Source organism: Protopterus annectens, chromosome 13.part0 (genome assembly GCF_019279795.1).
Source record: "Protopterus annectens isolate FY-2018-M chromosome 13.part0, PAN1.0, whole genome shotgun sequence".
Classification (NCBI taxonomy): Eukaryota; Metazoa; Chordata; order Ceratodontiformes; family Protopteridae; genus Protopterus; species Protopterus annectens.
The window spans coordinates 351,905,167-351,932,104 of record NC_056747.1 but is presented as its reverse complement, the minus strand read 5'-3'; the positions used below and the strand labels follow the sequence as shown (position 1 = coordinate 351,932,104).

Sequence of the window (26,938 nt, the reverse complement as noted above, 5' to 3'; positions counted from 1 at the left end):
AGTCAGCACGGACTGATGAGATAGTTGATGGAAGTAAAGGGATAGACTCTTTTGTTTGTCCGGGGTTAAAAAGGCCATCTGGGCTGCTGTATTCAGTCTCACACCCAGAAAGCACATGTCTTGAGAGGGTACTAGACTGGACTTTATTTCGTTCACAGAATACCCTAGGCATCTTAGCACTGCTATAACATATTCCAGATGCTGTAGAAGGTCTTCCTTTTCTTGAGCCAGAATCAGGCAGTCGTCCAAGTAAGGATAGATTTGAATTCCTTTTAGCCTGAAGTAAGCTATCACTGGAGCCAGAACCTTTGTGAATACTCTGGGCAGTAGATAAGCCAAAGGGCAATGCAGAGAACTGATAATGAGAATTTCCAGCTCGAAACGCAGATACTTCCTGCAACTTAGTCTTATAGGCACATGAAGGTAAGCTTCCTTGAGATCTAAAGTTACCATCCAGTGATCTTTGCCCAGCAGAGGTAAAAGCTGTTGTAACGTCAACATCTTGAACTTGGGAATGTCCAGATAAGTGTTGAGGATAGATAAATCCAAAATTGGTCTCCACGTGTTCCCCTTCTTTGGTACTAGGAACAGGCGAGAATAAAATCCTAGGCCCCTTTCTGATACAGGGACTGGCTGAATGGCCCCTATTTGGAGTAACAGAGAAATTTGCTTGTGAGCCTCTTCCCTTTGTGGAGGAGGAACGTCTGGCATGCCTTTGAAAGGGGCAATGTATGGAAATAAAACCTGTAACCGTGGTGAATGATATCCAACACCCATCTGTCTTGAGTAATTAAATCCCAATTTTCTTTGAAAAGAGACAGTCTTCCTCCCAAAGGAGCTGCCAGCCGAGAATCTACTGGCAGCTGAAAAGGCAGGTCATTGGGTCTGTTTACGAAAGGACTGACCCCTGCCCTCACCAGAAGTCTGAGCAGGTGAACTCCTGTTCTAGGCCTAAAAGAACCTTGAGCTCTGCCCCTACCACGTCTAGACCTACCCCTAGACTGGGAATCATAAGCAGGATATGTCCATCCCTTAGTAGGCCAATTTCTACTAAACTTGGTGGCTGCACCTGCAAAAATCTTTAACAGTTTGCATAGACTTAGCTTTGTCCTCCATTTTCTTTAAAACTGCTTCCACAGGCAAACCAAACAACACATCAGACTGTAAAGGAGCATCCAAAATCCTTGTCTTAACATGCTCAGCTAAATTCTGATCCCTCAACCAGGCATGCCTGCGAAGAACAGAACTAGTGGCAGCCACCCTCGAGGAGGCCTGTACAGCATCAAAACCACATTGCAAAGAATGCTTACCCACTTGTTCAGACACATGAACTAAATCCAGCAACTCTTTACACTCAATACCTTCCGCCAAAGCATCCACCTTAGATTTCAGTTGTGAAAGGAGATAATTTTGATATTTTAGCATGTGAAACTGACAATTCAACGCCTCATGGCTAAAGTGGAAGAAGTATACACTTTCTTTCCCCATCTATCCAAAGCCCTCCTCTTTATCAGTGGGAACAGGGTTTTTAACCACAGAGGCCTTAACACCTTTAGGTCCCTGAGAAACAGTTTCGGGTCTGCCCTAGGACTCTTAAAAGATACTTATGAGCTTCAGGCACCCTATAGTACCTATCAGGTTTAACAGGAGCAGGAGGCAAAGAATCAGGGTTCAGGAAGCCTCTGCAAAACATCTTCCACCACATTCAACACAGGAGGTATAGCTAAGGGCCTATGCTGGGGTAAAACAAGAATTCCCTAAGCCTTTTCCTGGAATCAGAGTAATCCTGGCCTTCCCATTTAAAGTGCTCCCTCATGGAATGCAGAGTCTCTGAAAATGAGAAATCCTCAGGAGGAGAAGCTGTAGGAGTGGAATCATCCACATCAGAATCAGAATAAGGAGGATACTCCTGCAAATCTTCCATGAAGACTCAGAAGCCTCTGAACACTGTTCAAAACTATCAAACTCAGGTTCCACCCTAGGCCTCTTATCAGGAGGGGCATAGAACCTCTAATCATAGTAATCAAATCTTCTGCCATTTTAAGCATATGTTTCTTAGGCACAGAACCTGAAGTGCTAGGAGAAGCCCCCACTGAAGCTAAACTTGGCCTACCTCTCAAAGAAGTTTTGGAAACAGAAGGAGAGGCTCTAACTACCTTGGGAAGAGAGGGAAGAACAGTTACCTGAGAAGCCCCCTCAGCCTGGCCTACCTCCTGAGAAGGCACATCCTGTAACAGTAAAGTCTCTGCCTGAGACTCCAAAGAAACTCCTGGCAAAACCTCTGGCTCCACTGAGCCTTCTAAAGAACCGGCGTCCGAGACTGCCGGTTCATCAACCCTAGGCTTCGCTGTTTTGTCCTTGCGCTTTTTGGACGAAGCGGGCGTCTGAGCATCCGACGGCATTTTATAATTGCAACGCTTCCCAAACACTAACCTGGCACAGTCTAACCTTCTCTTAATAGTGCGTTTGTTAAACCTAGCACAAGAGCGGCATCCAACAACGTCGTGCTCAGGCCCTAAACAAGGTATACACAAGGTATGGTAATCCCTATGAGGTATCTGTTTCCCACAAGAAATACAGTTATTCACTTTTTCTGACATCCGGTGAAATACTGAGGCAAGAAAAAACCAAAATGTTCCCCAACGGGGTACTTAGCCAACTCTGATTCGGTCTGAAACTCCGTTTTCAGAAAATTTCAGAACGCCAACCTGCACTCGCAAAACTGCTTCTGCATCGGACCATGCGGCAAAAAAGACTGAGGATATGACGTCGGTCATGCGCATTAGTACCCTGACGTACTGACGTCAGTCTAATGCGCCCTGACCGACGTCAGCCATATACTCTGGTATTCGGGCCGACTGGACAGTGGACTACCCAATAGTTAGGACTGCAGCAATGTGGAATGAAGAACATCGGTAAAAAGTTGGCAGTAGATGTAAATATGGCCATATTTCCAAGCTAAAACTCAGAGAAAATGATGACAGTTTGAGACCCTGAAGTTATTGGGAGTTATGGTTAGGAATCTAGATGTTCTGTTATGAAAGATATGATGGAAAGTCTACTGGAAAGTTTGTGGGCTTTTTTCACAATGCTACAGGCAACTTTTTTTTACGCATCAGCAAATGCTTCATATAATGCAGATTCAACATTCCATCTGAACAGGCATGCAAATCAGGAGACCTAGGAAATCATGCCAACAAAAGAATGAAGTTTAAGGCATGTGGCTGCATATTTACTTATGATCAGTTATCTTGGTTATGGCTCATTTTTATTGGAAACCTGGAGAGAAAAGCTTGTGGAAATGTTAAAATGGTGAAAAAATAGAAACAATAGTATACAGATGTAAACTTTTCAAAAACAAAGAAAACAGTACCCTACGCACTCCAGTTAAATAGTGTGCAGATACATTTTAGAGTCTTTTACTGTATCGCCTTGTAACACAGACAAAGCAATACAAAACATCTAGTAAGAAAGGAGCACATATAAGCAAAATGCAAAATTAAGTGTAGTTTGAAGACAAAGGGGATATTCCATGAAATCCAGAATAAAAACACGTGACTGAATTAAGAGACAAACGTGGGGGTAAGGCAGTAACAAGGTAGGTAAACATCAAGAATATAGAAACCTACGTGCATGAGTGCGCTACCTTTGCTACAATAAGAATATACAAATGCAAGATTCCGTTATAAAAGAAACGCCTACTAAATGAGTTATTGTAGATTTCTTATGTTGCTACTTCTCCATCTTTGGGGACAGGATTCCACATACCACTGCAGTGGAGAGAGAGTCTGATCCAAATCAGTCCTAGAGGACTTTCTCATGCCACATTTCAAGCTCAACAGATTTTTGTGCAAAAATTCACCCACTGCCTTACAAAAAGCTATTGCATCTTACCTTGAGCATATGTTTAAAATTGCATTACAGTCAGAATAAATGCCATTATCTGAAACACATCTACAAATATGAGGGCTTCTTCAGCAAAGCAAAGGAAGCTCATTGTGAAAGACATCAGTAAATATGTGGGGCTTCAGTGGAAAAACAGAATTGATGGCTTTAAAGGTGGAAGACCAGAAAAACAGTAAATTAAAAAATAGCATTTTAAGATGATTTTTTTTTTTTTAATCACTTGGACTTACATTCATAGTTCCATTGATCTCAGCCACGGTCTCATCATCTGTAGGGAACTGATAGATCTGTACTCCATTACTAACAAGCTCACTTGTGATTTTTATCTTAAATTTTGTTAGCTCACTCTTGGAGATGGCATCTGATTTAGCAATTATGGGAATTATATTAACCTGAAAAAGAAAGTATCAGTCAGGATTTTTACTTTATTATTACAGCATCTGTAAACATATAAACTATTTTGTACCACAAACTAAACTGGAAAAAAAGCTGACTATTTCAATAGAGCAGCATGACAGATAAGCAAAACCCATAACTGCAAGTGCCAGAAAGTACAGTTGTGTACACTTACCATAAATGTAGTTGTTAGATGTAGTTGTTAGATGTTACAATGTATTCACTGTTGCGGTCATCACATTTGGGTTATCCCTGCCAGGGTAGCCCTCACTCAGCCTGAATACCAGAGGCTTAATATTTCTGCGTCGGTTGCTGTCGCTTTAGGACTGACGTCAGGTAGTCAGAAGTATAAAGTAAGGCAGCCGACGTCATTACGTCAGTTTTTTTGCCCCATCAGAAGCCCACAAGTGGGAGCTAGGATATGGTGTAAAACCCCCACCAGTAGAAAGTAAATACCAACAAGTTCCTTGTAATAGAGAGAGAGAGAGAGAGAGAGAAAGGGGGATGGAAGGAGGGAAACCAGGACTGCAACAGTGAATACACCCAAACATCTACATTTATGGTAAGTGTACAAAACTGTACTATGTTCTTCGTGTTTCACTGTTGCAGTCATCACATTTTGGTTGATTCCCAAAGCTGAGGAAAAGGGTGGAGGCAGTCAAGAAGACTGGGGGCTGGCTAAGATGCCCTGCAAGACTGCGGTGGCAAAGCCTGCCCTGGATTTGGAGAGGATAGGCAGGTGGTAATGCTTGGTGAAGGTATGAACAAATGTCCATGTTGCAGCCTCCATGATGTCCCTGGTGGGGGACTCCTCTGCGGAAAGCTGTAGAGGTGGAAGGTGCTCTGGTAAAGAGAGTTCTGACCCCCTTAGGGGGAAGTTTCCAGTGTTGCTTGTAGCAGAAATGGATGCAGTGTGCTATCCATTTGGAAATGGTTTGGATATGGCTTTGCCCTCTTCACCTGCAGCAAAGCTGACTAACTGATCAATATTTCTGAATTATTTAGTCCTGTCAAGATAGAATCTGAACTGTCTGCAAATCTAGAGAGAGTGCAGAATTCTTTCCCCCTTATTTTGTCGGTTAGGGAAAAAGGTGGTTAAATGAATGGATTGGTTGAGAGCCACACTGGACATCACTTTTGGCATGAAGGATGGGTTTAAGTCCTGAAGGAGACCCTGTCAGCATGGAAAATGATGAATGGGCTCTACAGCCATTAGTGCTTAGTGCAGATGCTCTTCTTGCTGAAGTGATGGCCAAAAGCATTGCCGTCTTCCATGAGAGAAACTTTAATTCTGCTGAAGCTGCTGGTTCAAAGGGGGGGGGGGGGTAGGGTGAGTTTCTCTTACACAAAGTTTAGGTCCCAAGCTGGGGTATGTGCTCTTCTGGGTGGCCTCAAGTTGCTAGCCCCTCTGAGGAACTGTTTGATGAAAGGGGTGTGAGAAAAAAGGTTGCTCAGTGCTGAAATGAGCAGAGACAGCAGAAGCCTGAAATTTAACAGAGGAAATATAGACCACTGTGTAGTAGGTCAGCTAGGTAATCCAGGATGAGAGGTAGTGAGGGCTGAGCCATATTGGCTCCCTTAGCCTAGATCCAAGGTGCAGAACCTTATCTATTTGTCAGCACATGACTAGGGCATCTGGCTTCACGTATAACATCTAGAACCTGTTGTGACGCCCGTGCCCTAGCCCAGCAATCAAGGAGCCTCAATCCTCACCACTAACACCAGAGAGGGCATCTCATATATGAAGGAAAGGATAACAAACACACACAGTAAAGTGCAACTTCCCTTAAGAGCACACAGAGATCACAGTCAGTCCAGCTCCCTTGCTCTTCAGGTCCCCAATAAGACTACCCACTGGCACAGCTATAGGGTCCAGATCTCAGCCTAGCTGGGCAAGCTAAAACCTCCAGCACCCTCTCTCTGTCCAACCAGTGCTTCATGTCCCTGCCCAAGTAGCTGACATACACACAGTGAGATAAGAGTTTATACAACCACACAGTCACTCTTGGGAAAGGCTGGCACAGGTTCTCCCGCTGTGCCCCTATTACCCACACTATGTGGTAGTACTGCCCGTCACCACCCAGCTAATATTTATTAGCTACTCAAAGGCCCTTAAAAGGGTGTCCAATTACTGTGCAATATTATTATCCAATTTGTAGTATAACTAAACAGTCAAGGCTTATTAGAGTGACTTGGTACAGTAATCAGTATAAATATGCTATGTACTCTAGAGCTTAAATTATTTCCACACAAAACAGCCACAGGTGAAAGATTTTAAAATATTTAATAAATAATAAAAACACAACACTTCTTACTACACAGTGCTAGTCAAGAGTTCAGAGATCACAGAGAAATACTTAAAATAATTCAGTAATACAGTTCTGACATCACAGAAAAACACAGCCTAATCTTAGCTAAACACAAGTCTAAGATAAACTTACATAAGAAAACAGGCAGAGTGCTGAGGAGTTGGATGGTCAAGACAAAAATGCTTATTCCTTTCTGGTTCTGTTTACATTGAAATTGCAGTTCTAATTGACATAACATCATTGTTCACACTTTCCTGGGGTTCCCAGGCTACACATTCCATCATTCTTCATACTTCCCTGGGTTCCCAGGCTAATAAAAACTGCACTTATATTCTTAACATCTCCTTTTGTTATCTTGCAGCTGGTCAGGACGCAAAGCAATAAAATACATTTGCATGTTTAAATCTAGCAATTTAACTCTTGGTTAAAACAGAAATAATTTCGTCATCTAGATCCTTCGGCACCACTGTCTTCATTCAAAGGGTCACCACGTGCTTTACGTTGGTCAGTAGAGTGCACTGTTGTCACATTTTTTTTCCCAGTTCCACATGTAACACATTTAAGACAAGCCTGTAGTTTACATTCATATTTACAAATGACAGAACTATGTGCAATATTCTATCTGGCAAGGCTAGCAGCCTTCACATTTATCTTTACCCACTCTTCACACCTGTTTACTAAGATTGGCAGCTTGTACAGTGGTCAGGGAATAAGCTAGGCTGCCAAATTGAGGGTCTGCAATTGAGGATGCATGAATTCTTCTTCCCTCTGGGTCAGGAGTGTTGGGATCTGAGGGAGATGCCATGGTGGCAGAGGGGACAGGCTGCGCACCAGTGGGTACCAGTGCTGGTGTGGCCAATCTGGGGCAATTAGGACTGTCCTTGATTTTTCCTCCTTTATCCTGAGCAGTACCCTGGTAATGAGACGTAGTGTAGGAAATGCATAGACAGAGGTTGACCCAGTGGAAAGATGGAGCATCCACTTTCCAGGCCCTGCAGTGGGGCTTCCTGAGGCAGCACGCTGAGCTGATGGTTGGAGTGGCAAGCAAAGAGGTCTACCTTCGGGGTGCCCCATTTTTGAGTTATGAGGGTAAAAGTTCTTTGGTTTAGCTGCCACTCGTGTAGGTCCAGAAGATTTCTGCTTCAGTTGTCTGTCAGAGTTTAGAGAGCCTGGCAGGAATTGTGCTAACAGGTGTAGTTGCATGGCTGAGGCTGTGTGCCAAATGGTCATGGCGAGCCTGCATAGATGGCAGGAGTGAGTCCCTACCTGCTTTTTGATGTACCACATCACTGTGGTGCTGCCCGTTTTAATCAGTAGAGCCCCTGGGGAGAGAAGGGGTCTGAAAGCTGTCAATGCGTGCTGGACAGCTAACATATCTTTTTGGTTGATGTGCAGATGTATTTGATGTGGGCTCCATTGGCCCTGTATGCAACTGCCGTTCAGGTGTGCACCCCAGGCATAATCTGAGGAGTCTGTGGTGAGGGTCTGGGTGGCATGGGGTGGTGGGAGGGGTAGTCCCTTGTTGTGGCTGCATGCTGCTGCCCACCAAAGGACATCCTTCCTTAGACAAGGTATCACTGGTACAAGAGTTTCCAGGTCTTGAGAGTGTTGACACAAAAGGCTTTTAGGTACCACTGAAGTTTCCTTATATGCAAGTCTGGCATTTGGAATGAGTAGACCAAGATGCCATGAATCCCAGAGCTTGCAAGATTTTCCTTGCAGATAACTGGGGTCTGGTGGCTAGTTGAGAGAAACAGGCTGTCAGGAAAGTTTGCTTTTCTGGTGTAAGGAATCCATCTGGGATGCTGTCCAGGCTTGCTCCCAGGAATATAATTTTTTGGGTGGGTACTAGTTTGGATTTCTTTTCACTGACAGTGTACCCTAGGGAGGTCAGTAGGTCCTTTACAAAGGTCAGGTGCTTGAGCAGTTTTTCCTGACTGTCTGCCTGCATTAGACAGTCATCTAAGTATGGGTAAATTAGAATATTTCTTTGCCTACAAAAGGCAATGGCGGGAGCCAGGCAATTTGTGAAAACTCTGGGAGCAGTAGGTAAGTCAAAAGGGAAGTGCAGAGATCCTGCCCTGAAACGTAGATATTTCCTGCACGATTCCCTGACTGGGAGGTGTAGGTAGGCCTCTTAGGTCTAAGGTGGCTAGCCAGGCATCCTTGGAGAGCATAGGTAGTAGTTGCTGAAGGGTGAGCATTCTGAATTTTGGTATCACCAGTAAGGTGTTTAGAATGGATAAAATCAAGGATGGGGCACTAGGTGCCCTCTTTTCTGGGTACCAGAAAGAGCCTGAAGTAGAAACCTTGGCCTATCTGTTCTGCAGGAACGTGCTCTATTGCCCTCATAGAGACCAGGGAAAGGACTTGTTTTTTGGCCTCCGCCCACTGGTTTGGAGGTAGATGGAACCCTTTTGGGGTTGGTAGAGTGTGGAAAGCAAATTTGTATCCATGGGACACTATGTTGAGGACCCACCGGTCATTGGCAATGGTGGCCCAGGTGCTTGCATGGAAGAAGAGTTTTCCTCCCAGGGGCAATTGCAGGTAGGCAGAGGGAGGGGGTGGAGTGGAGGTACTCTTTGATCTCTGCATTCCCTGTGGCTGTTGTCTGAGGAGGTCTGCTTCCCGGGGGTTTGGTCTGAACTGATATGGAGGAGGCAGGAAAGGACCAGTGTTTGAAGGGGCAAAGCCTACTGAACCTGGGTGGCTGGCCTGCAGGAAATCCTTAACTGTCTGCACAGATCTAGCTTTTTCGTCCATCTTTTTTAAGACCTCTTCTGCCTTGGTGCCAAATAAATTGTCTTTGTACAAGGGTGCATCCAATAGTTTAGATTTGACATGGTCTGGCAAGGACTGTTCCTAAAGCCACACATAACTTCTAAGGACAGAACCAATGACTGCTGCCCTGCAGGATGCTTCTAGAGCATCAAAACCACAGTGTAAGGTGTGCTTAGTTACTTGACTTGCAGAATGCCTTAAGTCTTGCAACTATTTTCTGCACAAGCAGGAAAAGTTGATATTTTTTGTTCGAGGAGTGCTGCTGGAATTTTAGTATATGGAACTGACAATTTAGTGCTCTAACAACAAGAGTAGCACAGGTGTATACCTTTTTACACAATCTGTCCAATACTTGGGAATCCCAATCTGAGGGGGTGGAATTCTTGTCAGAAGTTGCTTTAATTCCTTTTGGCCTTTAGGAGAAAACCTCAGGGTCAGCAGTAGAATTTTTTTAAAAGAAATTTGTGAGAATCAGGGAATCTTAACAACGGTCAGGTTTCCTAACAGCAGGAGTGAGGGTGTCAGGAGTTGAACTAGATTCCATGAAAACATTATCCACAACATCCAGGACAGGAGGAATGGCCAGGGGTCTGTGCTGTGGAAGATCTAAAAATTCCCGAGTTTCTTTTTAGACTGAGGGTAGTCCTGACATTCCCACTGGAAATGCTCCCTTAAACTATGAAGGGTTTCCCCAAAGGAAAAATCTTCAGGTGGAGAGGCTGAAGGGATTCCTCTGCATCAGTATCCTCATAAGCAGAGAGGGGTTGCATGTCTTCATATTCAGACGCATCAGAGTCATCAGACTCCTGTTCAGATAAGACTACTGGGGACAAATCTCTTTCTTTTGGAAGGGGTAGGCTTCCCCTGATCAACATTATAAAGTCTGCCATTTTAAACATTTGAGACTGGGGCAAGGAGGCAGGTGCCTGAGATGGGGATCGTCCATTTCTTGTGTGTGGATCGTAGTCTGGGCCTTAGAAACTCGGTTGTTTTCAAAAGACGCGATAGTAGTAGTCAGTGTGTGTTGAGAATTGGTAGTATGAAGTACTTCCTTGGAAGCCGTTGACTGCTCAGCGGCTCCGGACCCATCCAAAGTAGAGACAACTGCAGGATCCTTAGTCAGAGTTTTGCGGCATACTGGACTGACAGGGTCTCGCTAGCGGCCTGCAAATCTACAGATGCAGGTATCAGGGGCTGCGAAAGCACCTAAGCACTATAGAACTGCTGACTAGCTTAACGGAAGCATCATCGGTAGGTTTGGACCAGTGTGGTCTGTCTCTGTCTTTATCCTTATGTTTTTTTTCGGAAGATCTGATGTCTTACCAAAGCCATATCGGAAATCTAGGACAGAGCGAAAATATCTAGCTACAATAAGGGCCTGATGACATAGTTCTGGCGTTGAACAAAGCACAAAAGTGACAGCTGGGGGCGTCGTGGTCTGGGCTTAAGCAAGTGACGCATTAAGAATGAAAGACTTGTGTGGTATTTGTTTTCCACAAGCGAAGCAATTGCTAACTTTTTCTGACATCGGTTAGAGCAAGAAAAAAGGATCCCCAATGGGGTACTTCGCTTTAGAAGACTTCAAATTCCATTAAGAAAACGAAACTCTGGTAGCGGCCATGCAAACTGCTTCTGCTTCGGACTCCTCGGCAAGAAAAACTGATGTAATGGCGTCGGCTGCCTTACTTTATACGAATGATGACCCGACGTCAGTCATGAAGCAACAGCAACAGACGCAGAAATACTACGCCTCTGGTATTTGGGCCGACTGAGTAACCCAAATGTGATGACTGCAACAGTGAAACAAGAAGAACATATTCAACCAGTAAGGTACGACTAAGTATTTAATATGGGTTCAAGTTCCTTTATTCATCGGGCATTTGGTTAAAGAAGCTGTGAGCATGTGGCTTTGTGCTTCTCTTTACCCTCAGAGAAAATAAAATAGCGATGTGTCTCTGCAGCTAAATGTCACTGTCACAAAAGGAGATGCTGCCAGTCCAGCTAGCTGGAATTTTGTAAATGACTATGTCATTTGTGAATATTAACATGATTCACATAGAAGTGTAACAAAAGGAGATAGTGCCAGCAGAGCTGTCTGGAATTTTGTAAATGGTTAGGCGTCATTACTGAATGTCAACATACTTCATGCAAGATGCTGGTGTCACATGTATTAGAACTGTATGTTGTACTTGCAGATGTGTGCTGAAGAGATATTTTGTAAAATACGGAACAGAAATGTATATACACCATTGTAACTATTTAAATGTATATATTTTAACAATGGAACTTCAGAAGAATAGTTGAGATTGCATTACTTTATGGCTGGGCCATAGAAAGAGATGTTATCTGAATGTCTAACACTAGAAGTTTTTTGTATGGTCTTTAAATGTGGAGGAATGTAAATAATTTTACGATTTCCAGCATTTGCCAAAAGATCTGAGGTCTACATATTTTCACAGGTAGATGCTGAATGTTACCAGCTGCATCAGTTGGGGGGGGTCACCTTGGATAGAGTCAGATGACAAGTGACGTCATTCTAAAAGCTATCCCAGCAGTAATATCTGGGATATTAATTTAAGAACTCTCCGAGAGAGAGACTAGGCATTTTGTACTTTTGTCTTTGACCTGAGAATAACATCTACTCGCATCATCTGCCTTGCTTGCTCTATAAGTTAACAAGGATACAGTAATTCTCTAGACATATTCAGTAATATAGCAAAGCTTAATTTAGATGTTTTTCTTTATTCAAGACTGTCCTGGAATGTTTTAAATATTTCCTGTGATTTTGAACTCTAATGTTACGGTGATTACATAGAGTATTTTCTTGTTTTTTTTACTTTTTCTTACTAAATATATTTAAGCCTTTCATTGTGGCTATTTGTGAGACAACGTTTTGAGAGCACTAGCATATTTACTTGGTGACACTTTGTAGGCCACTCCTAATAGCCTCACTCGAACTACCATTTGTACTGATAGTAACATTACACAGCAATATTTGATAGCCTTTAAGGGCCTTAAAGTAGCTGATAAAGAGTTGGCTGATGGCAGTAATAACTACATTACAGTCTGAGCAGAAGGGGGCATAGCTAGTAAACCTGTGCCAGCCTTTCCCATTGTGCGTGTGCGTCAGCTACGTGGGCAGGAATGTGAAGCACCAGTTGGAAAGAGAGGGTGCTGAAGTTCTTGGCATAGCCACTCAGCTGAGATCTCAACCCTTTAGCTGTGTCAGTGGGGTGGTCTTACTGGGGATTTGGAGAAAGAGGGAGAAACCAGCCTTAGAATGACTGTGGTCTCTGTGTGCTCTTAAGGGAAGGTGCAGTTGATGCCGAGAGCTGTAAATGAAAATGCTGTGTACCGGTCATCCTCCAATGTACATTCCCCAGTGGTGCTAGTGGTGAGGATTGAGGCTCCTTGATTACTGAGCTAGTGGTGGGGGCATCCCAGTCACTTCAGCCATGTGACCCAACCAAATATACCGCAGGAAAATGTTTCACTGCCTAGCAGCCAAAACTCATTTAAAACAGCAAATATAACTAGTGTGAAGTCTGTCAGCCTAGCTAGATTGGATTTTTTACATAATTCTATCATTTGTAAATATGAACGTTGAAATACAGACTTTTTTTCTTAACTGAAAGAATATGCTGTGAAATGCTGAACTTAAAACAATGTAGCAACATTGTCCTCTGCTGTAAAGAAAGCTAAGTCAAGCATTTCATGACTGTCTGATGTTTACAATTCGGCTCCGGCCTTGCTTGATGAAGGCTTCCTGCCTATTGTTTTAAGGCTAAAGTAAATAACCAAAATTTGCATGCATAAATGTCCTTTATTGCTCTGGTTTCTCCTTGGGTGTAAAATACTGCAGATGCAGTTTCTGTTGGCCTGGGAACCCCAGGAAGTTGTGAAGAATGATGTAATGCTTATCAGAAATGCAATTTTAATTTAAACAGAGAGAACCAGAGGTTAGAGAGCATTTTTGTCTTTTGCTCATAGATAAGTTATCATAGACTTGTGTTTTCTTTTACAGATAGCTAGAAATTAGAAAGATTAGACTGTTTTTCTGTGATTTCAGAACTGTACTACTGAATTATTTTAAGTATTTCTGTGTGATCTCTGAACTCTTGGCTAGCACGGTATAGTAGAACGTATCGTCTTGTGGTTTTATTTATTATTAAATATTTTAAAACCTTTTAACTGTGGCTGGTTTGTGTAGAGGTAATTTAAGGTCTTTAGAGTACTTGTATGCCTTTGGTAAAACTGTACAAAGCCACTCCTATAGCTTTAGCCCTGGGCTATATTTCCAATTGGATAATACTACACAGTAATAATTGGACACCCTTTTAAGGGCCTTTGAGTAGCTAATTATTAGTTGGTGGTGGCAGCTGGTATTACCGTATAGTCTGGGGAAAAAAGTAGCACAGCTGAAGAACCTGTGCCAGCCTTCCCCAGGAGGGTCTGTGTGGTTGTATAAACTCTTCTCAAAGTGTGTAAAGTACAGTTGTGTACACTTACCATAAATGTAGATGTTAGAGTATTATTCACAGTTGCAATCATTACATTTGGGTAATCTGCTGACAGGTTGCCCTCAGTTGGCCTGATTAACAAAGTCTTGGGTCCTGCGTCGGTTGCTGTCCCTTCTTCCATGACGTCAGATCATCAAGGGTATAAAACATGCAGCCGACACCATTACATCAGTTTTTCTTGCCCCAGATGTCAGGTGCCCCCCAAATGGAGGGCAAAATAAAATTAAAAACACAAAAATATACCTCCAACCAAAATCAAATACACCAAAAAGGCTTTTAAGCATAGTAAAAGAAAGTAGAGGTATAGTAATATAAAATCAGGGGGCTGGAGGGAGGATAACCAGGACTGCAACAGTGAAAACTCTCGAACATCTAAATTTATGGCAAGTGTACACAACTGTACTATGTTCTTCGTGTTTCACTGTTGCAGTCATTACATTTGGGTAGATTCCCAAAGCTATGGATGGGAGGATGGATTTATACAGCATTAGGACCAGCTATAAGGCCCTGCAAAACAGCAGTGGCAAAGCCAGCTCAAGATTTAGAGAAAATTGGTAAATGATAATGCTTGGTGAAAATATGAACTGAACTCCAGGTAGCAGCTTCTAGAATATCCCTGGTAGGAACACCTCTGAGAAAGGCTGCAGAAGTAGATGCAGCCCTGGTGGAAAGAGATCGGATCCCCAGGGGGATAGGTTTTCCATGGTGCTTATAGCAGAAATGAATGCAATGGCTTATCCATTTAGAAATAGTTGGTTTTGAAACAGCCTTCCCCTCCGCCCCTGCAGCAAATGCTACCAGCAGTTGTTAATATTTTCTTTGAGATTTGGTCCTGTCCAAGTAGAATCTAAGTTGTCTGTGCCCATCCAATGAATGCAGAATCCGCTCCCCCTTGTTCTGTGGATTGGGAACAAAAGTTGGCAAATGAATAGACTGATTAAGAGGCACACTGGATACCACCTTGGGCATCAGGGATGGATTGGTCCTGAATGACACCCTCTCCACATGAAAGATGATGAAAGGTTCCACTGCCATAAGGGCCTGTAATTCAGATATCCTTCTAGCTGAAGTGATTGCTAAAAGGAAGGCTGTTTTCCAAGAGAGAAATTTTAAGTCTGCAGTAGCAGCTGGCACGAAAGGAGGTAGAGTGAGTTAATCCAATACAAAGTTAAGGTCCCAGGCATGGGTGGAGTTCTCCTGGGTGGTCTCAAGTTTTTGGCCCCTCTGAGGTACTGCTTGAGCAGAGGATGAGAGAAGAGGGGAGGTTCTGTGTTATAATGAGCTGAAATGGCTGAGGCGTGGATTTTAATGGAGGAAAAAAGACAGGCCCTTGTGAAGCATCTAAGTATTGCAAAATCTGAGGTAAATTGGGCGCTGCTGTGCTCATCCCTTGTGATTGAGTCCAGGCACAGAATCTTTTCCATTTGTCAGCATAAGGTTTTCTAGTACTAGGTCTTCTCAACTCCAAGATGACATCCATCACAGGTTTGCTGAGGGATGCTAAGGGTGGATTTAAGTGATTAGCTAAGCTGCAAGTTTCAATGTTGGGAGATGAGGGTGCAGAATTTGGTTCTACTGCCGAGACAGTAAGAAAGGTGTCTGAGGCAGGTGCCATGAGAAATTTGTGAGACACTGCACAGGAGTGGGTACCAGTGTTGGAGTGGCCAGTCTGGAGCCATCAAAATAATTTTTGGTTTGACTTTTGGCAGAACTTTGGAGAGCAGAGGCAGAGGGGGAAAGGCGTAGACTGACAGGTTTTTCAAGCTGAAGGACAGAGCATCCACTTTCCAGGCTTTTTAGTGAGGAGTTCTTGTGCAAAATTTGACCAACTGGTAATTCTGGGGGAGGCAAAAAGATCTATGTCTGGGCTGACCCATTTGCTTGTCAACATGTTGAAAAATCCATGGTTCCAGTTTCCATTCATGTGGGTCCATGAGATTTCTGTTTAGTCTGCCAGTATATTCAGTTTACTGGCAGGAATTGAGCTTGTAGTTGCACTTGGTAGCTCAAGGCTGTGTTCCACAATGCCATGGCTAGTCTGCAGAGGGGGTAGGAATGTTTACCCCCTGCTTGTTTATGTACCACATAACCGTGGTGTTGTCTGTCTTTACCATTAGTTGTCCTGGATGAATGTAGTCCTTGAAGGCTGTCAGAGCATTCTCTACAGCTAGCATTTCTTTTTGATTGATATGGAGGTGCATTTGATTTGGGCTCCATTTGCTCTGAATGCATGTCCCTGCCAGATGAGCCCCCCATGCATAGTCTGAAGCTTCTGTAGTTTGGGTGGCAGGGGGTAGTGTGAATGGCAGTCCCTTGTTTTGGTGGCAGGCCTCTGCCCACCATAGGAACTCTAGGCGTAGGCAAGGTAAGATAGGAATCATTGTTTCCAGGCTGTGACAATGTTGACTCCATAAACTTTTTAAGTACCACTGAAGTTTCCTCATATGCAGTCTTGCATATGGAATTAGAAGAATGCAGGAGGCCATGAACCCCAAGGCTTGCAGTATATGTCTTGCAGTCAGCAGGGTCTTTGTGGCAATCTGTTTGAAGTAAGGTACCAAATGAATTTGCTTTTCTGGCATGAGGAAAGCCATCTGCGTAGTTTTATTCAAGCTTGCACCCAGGAATGTAATTTTTTTTGAGAGGATACCAGTTGTGATTTTCTTTTCGTTTACTGTGTACCCTAGACAAGTTAGAAAGTACAGTTGAATACACTTACCATAAACGCAGATGTTAGAGTGTATTCACTGTTGCAGTCATTACATTTGGGTAATCTTGCTGGCAGGTTGCCCTCAGTCGGCCTGAATTCCAAAGTCTTGGGTCCTGCATCTGCTGCTGTCGGTCCTTCCCTGCTGTCAGGTCGTCAGGGGTATAAAGGAAGCGGCCGACGCCATTTTATTCAGTTTTTCTTGCCCCAAATGTCAGGTGCCCCCTAAAAGGGTAGCCAAAATTTATATATATAAAAATACATGCACCAATATAAAAACTTTACCTTCATCTACAAGCAAATAAACCACATAAGGTTGTATAAATCAGAGAAGGAAAGATAAGTTCCAGCAGAAAAAAGGGGGATGGCGGGTGGGTAACCTGGACTGCAACAGTGAATACACTGGAACATCTACATTTATGGTAAGTGTACACAACTGTACTATGTTCTTTGTGTTTCACTGTTGCAGTCATTACATTTTGGTAGAGTCCCAAAGCTATGGTTGGGAGGCTATGAGGCCCTGCAGAACTGCAGTGGCAAAGCCTGCCCTGGATTTAGAGTAGAGTGGCAGATGATCGTGCTTTGTAAAGGTGTGCACTGAACTCCAAGTAGCAGCCTCAAAAATGTCTTTGGTTGGTACTCCCCTGAGAAAGGCTGCTGAAGTGGCTGCAGCTCTGGCTGAATGTGGCCTAATGCCCTTAGGCAGTGGCTTGCCATGGTGAAAATAGCAGAAACTAATGCAGTGGCCTCTCCACTTTGAAATAGTCTGCTTTGAGATAGCCTTTCCTGGTGATCCTGCAGCAGATGCCACTAGTAATTGCTCTGTCTTCCTGAAAACTTTGGTTCTGTCCAAGTAAAAACTAAGCTGTCTGTGTACGTCCAAAGAATGCAGAATTCTCTCCCCCTTGTTCTGTGGATTTGGGTAAAACGTTGGCAGCTTAATAGTTTGCTTAAGAGCCACAGTGGACACCACCTTAGGCATAAATGTTGGGTTTGTCCTCAGAGAAACCCTGTCTGGATAAAATATGATAAAATGGTTCCACAGCCATGAGTACCTGTAGCTCTGAAACTCGTTTTGCAGAAGTTACTGCTAGGAGCAGAGCTGTTTTCCAAGATAAAAAAACTTTACATCAGCAGTAGCAGCTGGCTCAAAATGAGGCAGGGTGAGTTTTTCCAAGACATAGTTGAGGTCCCATGCAGGTGTTGGAGATCTCCTTGGAGGCCTTAAATTTCTGGCTCCTTTGAGGTACTATTTTAATAAAGGATGATAAAAGATTGGTGGCTCTGTATTGTAATGAGCCGAAATGGCAGAGGTATGAATTTTAATTTATGAAAAAGATAGACCTTTGTCCAGCATCTCAGTTACGTATTGCAAAATCTGAGGGATATTTGGTACAGCTGTATCAGTTCTTTGTGCCTGGTTCCAAGCACAGAATCTCTTCCATTTTCCAGCATAAGATTTTCTAGTACTAGGCCCTTCTGGCTTCCAAAATGACATCCACCACAGCTTTACTGAGAGGTGTGTTTTGTATGACTACATTATCCACCATGCTGCCAGGTTTAAAGTTCTGAGTTGGCTGTGCAGAATCGGATTGTTTTGCTGGGACAGTAGAGGAGGTATTTGAGGTAAGGTCCGAGCTGAGCATTGAGACAAGTTACTTAGGATTGGGTACCAGTACTGGCGGGGCCAGTCTGGGGCAATCAGTATCATCTTTGGCTTCTTCTGTCTGACCTTTAGGAGTACCTTGGGGAGGAGAGGCAGTGGAGGAAAGGCATATACTGACAGGCCGTCCACTTTCCATGCTTGTCTGTGATAAGTCCTTGTGCAGAACCTTTTTAGTTGGAAGTTGCGAGGGGATGCAAATTGATCCATGTCCGGACATCCCTGTTTCCTTGTTATCATGCGGAAGACTTGTGGATCCAGCTGCCACTCGTGGGGATCCATGAGGTTTCTGCTTAGTTCATCTGCCAGAGTATTTTCTTTTCCTGGCAGGAATGGTGCCTGCAAATGTACTTGTTAAGTCAATGCTGTGTCCCACAAAGCCATGGCTAGTCTGCAAAGGGGGTAAGAATGTGTGCCCCCCTGCTTGTTTATATACCACATGACTGTGGTGTTGTCTATCTTTATCAGTAGTTGTCCCGGATGAAGTAGGTCCTTGAAGGCTGTCAGGGCATTTTGAACAGCTAGCATCTCTTTTTGATTGATATGTAGATGCATTTGGTTTGCGGACCATGTGCCCTGAATGCATCTTCCTGCCATGTGGGCCCCCCCAGGCATAATCTGATGCATCTATAGTTAGGTTTTGCCTGGCTGGGGTAATGCAAATGGCTGTCCCTTGTTCTGGTGACAAGCCTTTGCCCACCATCGAAACTCCTGTTGTAGGCAGGGAATGAGAGTAATTGTTTCCAGGCTGTGGCAATGTGGAGTCCAAACAGTTTTTTTTAGTTTTTTTTTTTTTTTTTTTTTTTTTTTTTAAGTACTATTGAAGTTTCCTCATATGCAGTCTTGCATATGGAATTAGTAGAATGCAGGATACCATGAAGCCCAAAGCCTGCAGAATATTTCTTGCAGATAACTGGGCCTTTGTTGCCATTATTTTGAAATAGGTAGTCAGTTGCCTTTGTTTGTCTGGCGTGAGATAAGCCATCTGGGCAGTTGTATTTAAGCTTGCACCCAGGAATATTATCTCTTGAGAGGGTACAAATTTTGATTTATTTTCGTTGACTCGTAACAGTCTTTTCATAAATGCCAGATGCTGTATATGAATTCCCTTGCTCTCTGCTTGAATTAGGCAGTTGTCCAAAGGGTATATTTGTATTCCTCTGTCTGCAGAATGCAACTACTGGTGCCAGACACTTTGTAAAGACCCTGGGAGCAATAGATACGCCAAAGGGCAGTGCAGAGAATAGGTAATGCATTGAGCCAGCCTTGAATCTGAGGCATCTTCTGCATAACTGATTGGGACATGCAAGTATGCCTCTTAGGTCTAAAGTCACAAGCCAAGCCTTCGTGCCCAGCATGGGCAGAAGCTGCTGCAAGGTCAACATTTTGAATTTTGGTCTATCCAGGAATGTGTTTAGGATAGATAGGTCCAGTATTGGTCTCCAGGCTTAGTTCTTTCTGGGTACCAAGAACAGTAGAGTAAAATCCTTGTCCCTGCTCTTGCTCTGGTACTTGTTGGATGGCCCTCATGTCCATGAGGGATGAGACTTGTTTTTGTGCCTCCGCCCACTGATGTTTTGGCAGATCTGGCCAACCATTTTCCTTTGGCAGGGTATGGAAGTGGAACTTGTAGCCTTGTGACACCGTTTAGAACCCACTTGTCCTGGGTTATCATGTGCCAATTTTGAGGAAAAAATGCTATTTGTCCCCCTAAGGGTGCTGCCAGGAGATAAGTGCTTGGCGCAGGCAGGGGGAAGTCATTGGGACTGTTTCCTGTAAGGTTGTGATTTGTCATCTCCACTTTTGGAGGTAAAAGCACCCCAATGCTTTGACCTGTATGAACCTTGCGCCTGGGATCTGCCTTTATGGCATCTGGATCTGCCTCTCTGAGGTCTGACACAGAAAAGGACCAATTCTTTGTAGGCCAGTGTTTACTAAACCTAGGTGGCTGTACTTGTAAAAAATCTTTGACAGTTTGTTAGCATAGATTTAGCTTTGTCCTCCATTTTCTTGTAACACCTCTTCTGCCTTAACACCAAAGTATCATGCTGTAAAGGTGCATCTAATAATTTAATTTTGACATAAGGCAGATTTTGTTCCTTTAACCAAGCATGCCTCCTAATTACAGAACCCGTAACTGCGGCCCTGCAGGAGGCCTCCAGAGAATCAAAACCACATTGCAAAGTATGCTTTCCAACTTGTTCAGCTGCATGAAATAAATCCTGCATTTCCTTGTTTTCTGCACATTGAGTTTAACAACATTTTCTGTTTAAGCAATGCCATGACATGTTGCTGATATTTGAGCATATGAAAAGTACAGTTTTGTACCTACCATAAATGTAGATGTTCGAAGATCCACATTGCTGCAGTCCTTACATATGGGTAGTCCGCTGTCCTCGGTCGGCCCGAATACCAAAGTATAAGGCTGACGTCGGTCAAGGCGCTTAACACTGACATCAGGACGTCAGGGTACAAAAGCGCATGACCGACGTCATTTCCTCAGTCTTTTCTTGCCCCAGATGTCAGAAGGCCCTAACAAGAAAGGCCAAAGCCAAAAACCAGCAAAAACTAACCAACCACCCGTCCACTAACCATATTTACAATATGTACAACACAAACTACACCACCACCTTCAACAACAGAGGGAAGGAGGAGATTGGACTGCAGCAATGTGGATCTTCGAACATCTACATTTATGGTAGGTACAAAACTATACTATGTTCTTCATCTCACATTGCTGCAGTCCTTACATATGGGTAGAATCCCAAAGCAGAGGTAAGGGAGGATGGCAAAACTATAAAGCATTAGGCGCTGCCAAAATGCCCTGTAAAATAGCAGTGGCAAATCCAGCCCTAGATTTAGAGTAAAGTGGAAGGTGGTAATGATTAGAGAAAGTATGCACTGAACTCCAAGTAGCTGCTTCCAAAATATCTCTAGTAGCCACCCCCCTTAAAAAAGCTGTAGAAGTGGCAGTAGCCCTAGTGGAATGAGGCCTAATCCCAGCTGGAACCTCCTTACCATGATGGGAATAACAGAAAGAAATACAAAACCCAATCCACTTAGAAATAGTTTGTTTTGAAACAGGTTTGCCCTGAGAACCCAAAGCAAAAGAAACAAACAACTGCTGAGACTGCCTGAACCCTTTAGTTCTGCTCAAATAATATTGCAACTGTCTGTGTATATCCAAAGTGTGCAAAATCCCTTCCCCTTTATTTTGGGGGTTTGCATAAAAAAGTAGGCAAATGAATAGTTTGGTTTAAAGCCACACTAGAAACCACTTTAGGCATAAAAGAAGGGTTAGTACGCAAAGACACCCTGTCCTTGTGGAAAATTAAGAAAGGCTCAACTGCCATAAGGGCCTGTAATTCAGAAACCCTTCTCGCAGAGGTAATGGCCAACAAAAAAGCAGTCTTCCAAGATAAATATTTCAACTCTGCTGATGCTGCAGGCTCAAAAGGTTGTAGAGTGAGTTTCTCCAACACAAAATTGAGATCCCAAGCAGGAGTAGGAGCTCTACGTGGGGTCTTATATTCTTTGCCCCTCTAAGGAATTGCTTAAACAAAGGCTGAGAAAATAATGGTGGGTCACAGTCATAGTGAGCAGAAATTGCTGCAGCATGAACCTTTATAGAGGAGAAGGACAAACCTTTGTCCAATAACTCAGTAAGGTATTGAAGTGCAACACTTAAATTAGGTTTAGAAACATCAAAGTCCTTTGCTGTACTCCAAAATAAAAATCTCCTCCATTTATCTCGTAAACTTTCCTTGTACTAGGCCTTCTGGCCTCCAAAATAACATTCAAAACTTGTTGTGGAAGCTTAGACCCTCCAGGGTTCAAAACAGAATATGCCAGGCTGTCAGATGTAGAGAATGAAGTTTGACATTGAGTAAATGACTGTTCTCCTGAGACAGCAGGTGAGGAATCAAGGCAAAGGCCATGGAGGCTCCTGCACCAGACTTCTCAGTAATGGGTACCAGTGCTGTCGAGGCCAATCTGGAGCTATTAAAATCATGTTTGGCTTGTCCTGTCTGACCTTCAGGAGTACCTTTGGGAGGAGAGGCAGAGGTGGAAAGGCATACACGTGAAGATTGCTCCAATTGAATGAGAGAGCATCCACTTTCCAAGCTGTGGGATGAAACCTTTTGTGCAAAACTTTGGCAGCTGGTAATTTAGTGGAGAAGCGAACAGATCTATGTCTGGAGTTCCCCATAACACTGTCAATCTCTGAAATACATGAGGATCCAATTTCCACTCGTGGGGATCCATAATTTGTCTGCTCAACACATCTGCTAAGGAGTTCTGTGCTCCTGGCAGAAACCTTGCCTGAAGATTTAGCTGTAAACAGAGCAGTCTCCCACAAAATCATTGCTTGTCTGCACAGAGGATAAGAATGCGTTCCCCCTTGCTTGTTGATGTACCACAGGACAGTTGTGTTGTCTGTTTGAATCAACACCTGCCCTGGAAGAAGTAAATCCTTGAAAGCTACCAATGCAAATTGGACTGCTAACATCTCCTTCAAGTTGATATGTAGATGTTGAAGTCTGGCAGGCCACGTGTCTTGTACCCATTTTCCGTTTAGATGAGCTCCCCAAGCTTTGTCTGAGGCATCTGTCGTTAAAATCTGACTCGCCTCTGGCCGGGTCACAGAGAGTCCCTTGTTTAGGTGACATTCCTGAGCCCACCACAAAAACTCCTTTTGAATGCAAGGTATTATCTGAATGACAGTGTCCAAATCTTGGCAGTGCTGTGTCCATACATTCTTGAGATACCATTGTAGCTTCCTCATATGCAGTTTGGCATTGGGAAGTACCAGAATACAAGATGCCATGAACCCCAAGGCTTGAAGGACTGTCCTTGCAGTCAGCCTGGACTGACGAGACAATTGGTGGAAGTAGAGAGAAAGATTCTTTTGTTTGTCCGGGGTCAAAAAGGCTATCTGGGATGCTGTATTCAGTCTCACACCCAGAAAGCACATGTCCTGAGAGGGTACTAGACTGGACTTTATTTCGTTCACAGAATACCCCAGGCATCTTAACACTGCCATCACATACTGTAGATGATGAAGAAGTTCGTCCTTTTCTTGGGCCAGAATCAGGCAATCGTCCAAATAAGGATAGATTTGTATTCCTCTTAGCCTGAAGAAAGCTACCACTGGAGCCAGAACCTTCGTGAATACTCTGGGCGCAGTAGATAAGCCAAAGGGCAATGCAGAGAACTGATAATGTGAAGTCCCGGCCCGAAAACGCAGATACTTCCTGCAACTGGGCCTGATAGGAACATGAAGATAAGCCTCCTTGAGATCCAGAGTCACCATCCAGTGATCTTTGCCCAGCAGAGGTAAAAGCTGTTGTAACGTCAACATTTTGAACTTGGGAATGTCCAGATATGTGTTGAGGATAGATAAATCCAAAATTGGTCTCCACGTGTTTCCTTTCTTTGGTACTAGAAACAGGCGAGAATAAAATCCTAGGCCCACTTCTGGCAGAGGGACCGGTTGTATGGCCCCTATTTGAAGTAGCAGAGAAATTTGTTTGTGAGCCTCTAGTCTTTGCTGAGGAGGAACGTCCGGCATGCCTTTGAAAGGAGGCAAGGTATGGAAATAAAACTTGTAACCCTGGTGTATGATATCCAATACCCATTTGTCCTGGGTAATCAACATCCAATTCTCCTTGAAGACTGCTAACCTTCCTCCCAAAGGTGCTGCCAGGCAAGAAGGATCTGGCAGCTGAAAAGGTAGGTCATTGGGCCTGTTTACGAAAGGACTGGCCCCTGCCCTCACCCGAAGATTGTGCAGGTGAACTCCCTGTTCTAGACCTGAAAGAACTCTGAGCTCTCCCCCTACCACGTCTAGATCTACCCCTAGACTGAGAATCATAAGAAGGATACGTCCACCCCTTAAGCAGGCCAATTCCTACTAAACTTCGGAGGCTGAACTTGCAAAAAATTTTTAACAGCCTGCATAGACTTAGCCTTGTCTTCCATTTTCTTCAAGACTGACTCCACAGGTGAACCAAACAACACATCAGACTGCAAAGGAGCATCCAAAATCCTTGTCTTAACATGGTCAGATAAATTCTGATCCTTCAGCCAGGCGTGCCTGCGAAGAACTGAGCCAGTGGCAGCCACCCTAGACGAGGCCTGCACAGCATCAAAACCACACTGTAATGAATGCTTACCCACCTGTTCAGAGACATGCACCAAATCTTGTAATTCTTTACACTCAATGCCTTCCGCCAGAGCATCCACCTTAGACTTCAATTGAGAAAGAAGAAAGTTTTGATATTTCAACATATGAAACTGGCAATTCAAGGCCCTCATAGCTAAGGTAGAAGAGGTATAGACCTTTTTTCCCCATCTATCCAAAGCTCTGGCTTCTTTATCTAGAGGAACCGGATTTTTTACAACAGAGGCCTTGACACCCTTAGGTCCCTGACTAATAGTTTCTGGGTCCGCCCTAGGACTCTTATAAAGATATTTATGAACCTCAGGCACCCTGTAATACCTATCCGGTTTAACAGGAGCAGGAGGCAAAGAATCAGGATTAAGAGAAGCCTCTGCAAACACATCTTCCACAACACCCAGAACAGGGGGTATAGCCAAGGGCCTATGCTGGGGTAACAGCAAAATTCCTAAGCCTTTTCCGAGAATCAGAGAAGTCCTGACCTTCCCACTTAAAATGTTCCCTCATAGAATGAAGTGTCTCTGAAAAAGAAAAATCCTCTGGAGGAGAAGCAGAAGGAGTGGAATCATCTGCATCAGAATCAGAATAAGGAGAGTACTCCTGCAGGTCTTCAGCTGAAGACTCTGAAACATCCGAAGCCTGCTCAAAACTTCCCAACTCTGGCTCCACCCTAGGCCTCTTATCAGGAGGGGGCAAAGAACCTCTAATCAGAGTAATCAAATCTTCTGCCATCTTAAGCATGTGCTTCTTAGGCACAGACCCTGCTGAACTAGGAGTGACACCAACAGAAGCTAAAACTGGCCTGCCCCTGGGAGAAGCCTTGGAAACAGAAGGAGAAGGCCTAACCACCCTAGGAAGGGAGGGGAGTACAGTAACTTGAGAAGCCCCTTCAGCCTGACCTGTCACCTGAGAGACCACCTCCTGCAAAATCAATGTCTCCCCCTGAGACTCCAGAGAGGTCTCCGTCGGAACCACCGGTTCCACTGAAGCCTCTAAAGAACCGGCGTCCGGAACAGACGACTCATCTTGCCTGGGTTTAACTGCTTTGTCTTTGCGCTTCTTCGCAGAAGCGGGCGCCGGAGAATCCGACGGCATATTATAATTGCACCGCTCCCCAAAGACCAGCCTAGCACAATCTAACCTCCGCTTAATAGTGCGTTTATTGAACCTTGCACAAAAGCGACACCCAACAACGTTGTGCTCAGGCCCCAGACAAGGAATACACAAAGAATGATAATCTCTATGCGGTATCTGTTTCCCACAAGAAATACAGTTATTCACTTTTTCTGACATCCGGTAAAACACTGAGGCAAGAAAAAACCAAAATATTCTAACGGGGTACTTAGCCAACTTGGATTCGGTCTGAAACTCCGAAATCGAAAAATTTCAGAACGCCGAACGGCACTTGCAACGCTGCTTCTGCATCGGACCATGCGGCAAAAAAGAGTGAGGAAATGACGTCGGTCATGCGCTTTTGTACCCTGACGTCCTGATGTCAGTGTTAAGCGCCTTGACCGACGTCAGCCTTATACTTTGGTATTCGGGCCGACCGAGGACAGCGGACTACCCATATGTAAGGACTGCAGCAATGTGAGATGAAGAACATCTGACAGTTTAAGGCCCTTATAGCCAACGTAGCAGATGTGTAAACCTTTTTTCCCTATCTATCCAGTGCCCTAGAATCTCTGTCAGAGGGGGTAGTATATTTTGCAGCAGAAGCCTTAACCCCTTTGGGACCCTGTGAAATAGTTTCTGGGTCTGCAGCAGGGTTTTTGAAAAGGAATTTATGAGAGTCAGGAAAGTACAGTTTTGTACCTACCATAAATGTAGATGTCCGATAGGCATGCATCTGCATCTGCAGTCCTTACAAATGGGTTGTCCTGTCGTCAGGCAGCCCTTCGGTCGGCCGGATTCCAAAGTCTGGGTCTGGCCTCGGCTGGTGTCGCACTTCACCCGACGTCATAGCGGCAGTTCTTCGGGTATAAAGGGCATCAGCCGATGCCATTTTCCTCAGTGTTTCTTGCCCCAGATGCCCTCTAGGAAGGCTAAATTTGGATAAATGCAAATGGTTCCAAATAGTAGACAGCAAACAAAAAATAAGCATGTATGTACATATATACAAACAAATACACCATAATAGATTCCCCCAGCTAGCTACAAGATGGGCAAATACCCTAGGAGTACCACAGAGGGGAAGGAGGGTGGGTAATCCTGACTGCAGATGCATGCCTATCGGACATCTACATTTATGGTAGGTACAAAACTGTACTATGTCCTTCAAGGATGCATCTGCAGTCCTTACAAATGGGTAGAATACCATAGCCAAACTGGGGGAGGAGGAGAAATAAGATTATGGTGTAGTTAAGATCCCTTGTAAAACAGCAGTGGCAAAACCTGCTCGGGATCTGGAGTATAAAGGTAAATTATAATGCTTGGCAAATGTAAGCACGGAGCTCCAAGTAGCAGCCTCTAAAA

General features: G+C 44.0%; 1 protein-coding gene across 1 annotated transcript in view; it reads right to left on the bottom strand.

Moving 5' to 3' along the window:
- Positions 1–26,938, bottom strand: part of SEPTIN6 (septin 6) — a 1,039,180-nt gene that overhangs the window by 654,815 nt on the left and 357,427 nt on the right. Inside the window, exon 5 of the mRNA XM_044053963.1 lies at positions 4,137–4,298. Coding sequence (XP_043909898.1) covers positions 4,137–4,298 — 162 coding nt within the window. The remainder of the gene's footprint in view (positions 1–4,136; positions 4,299–26,938) is intronic.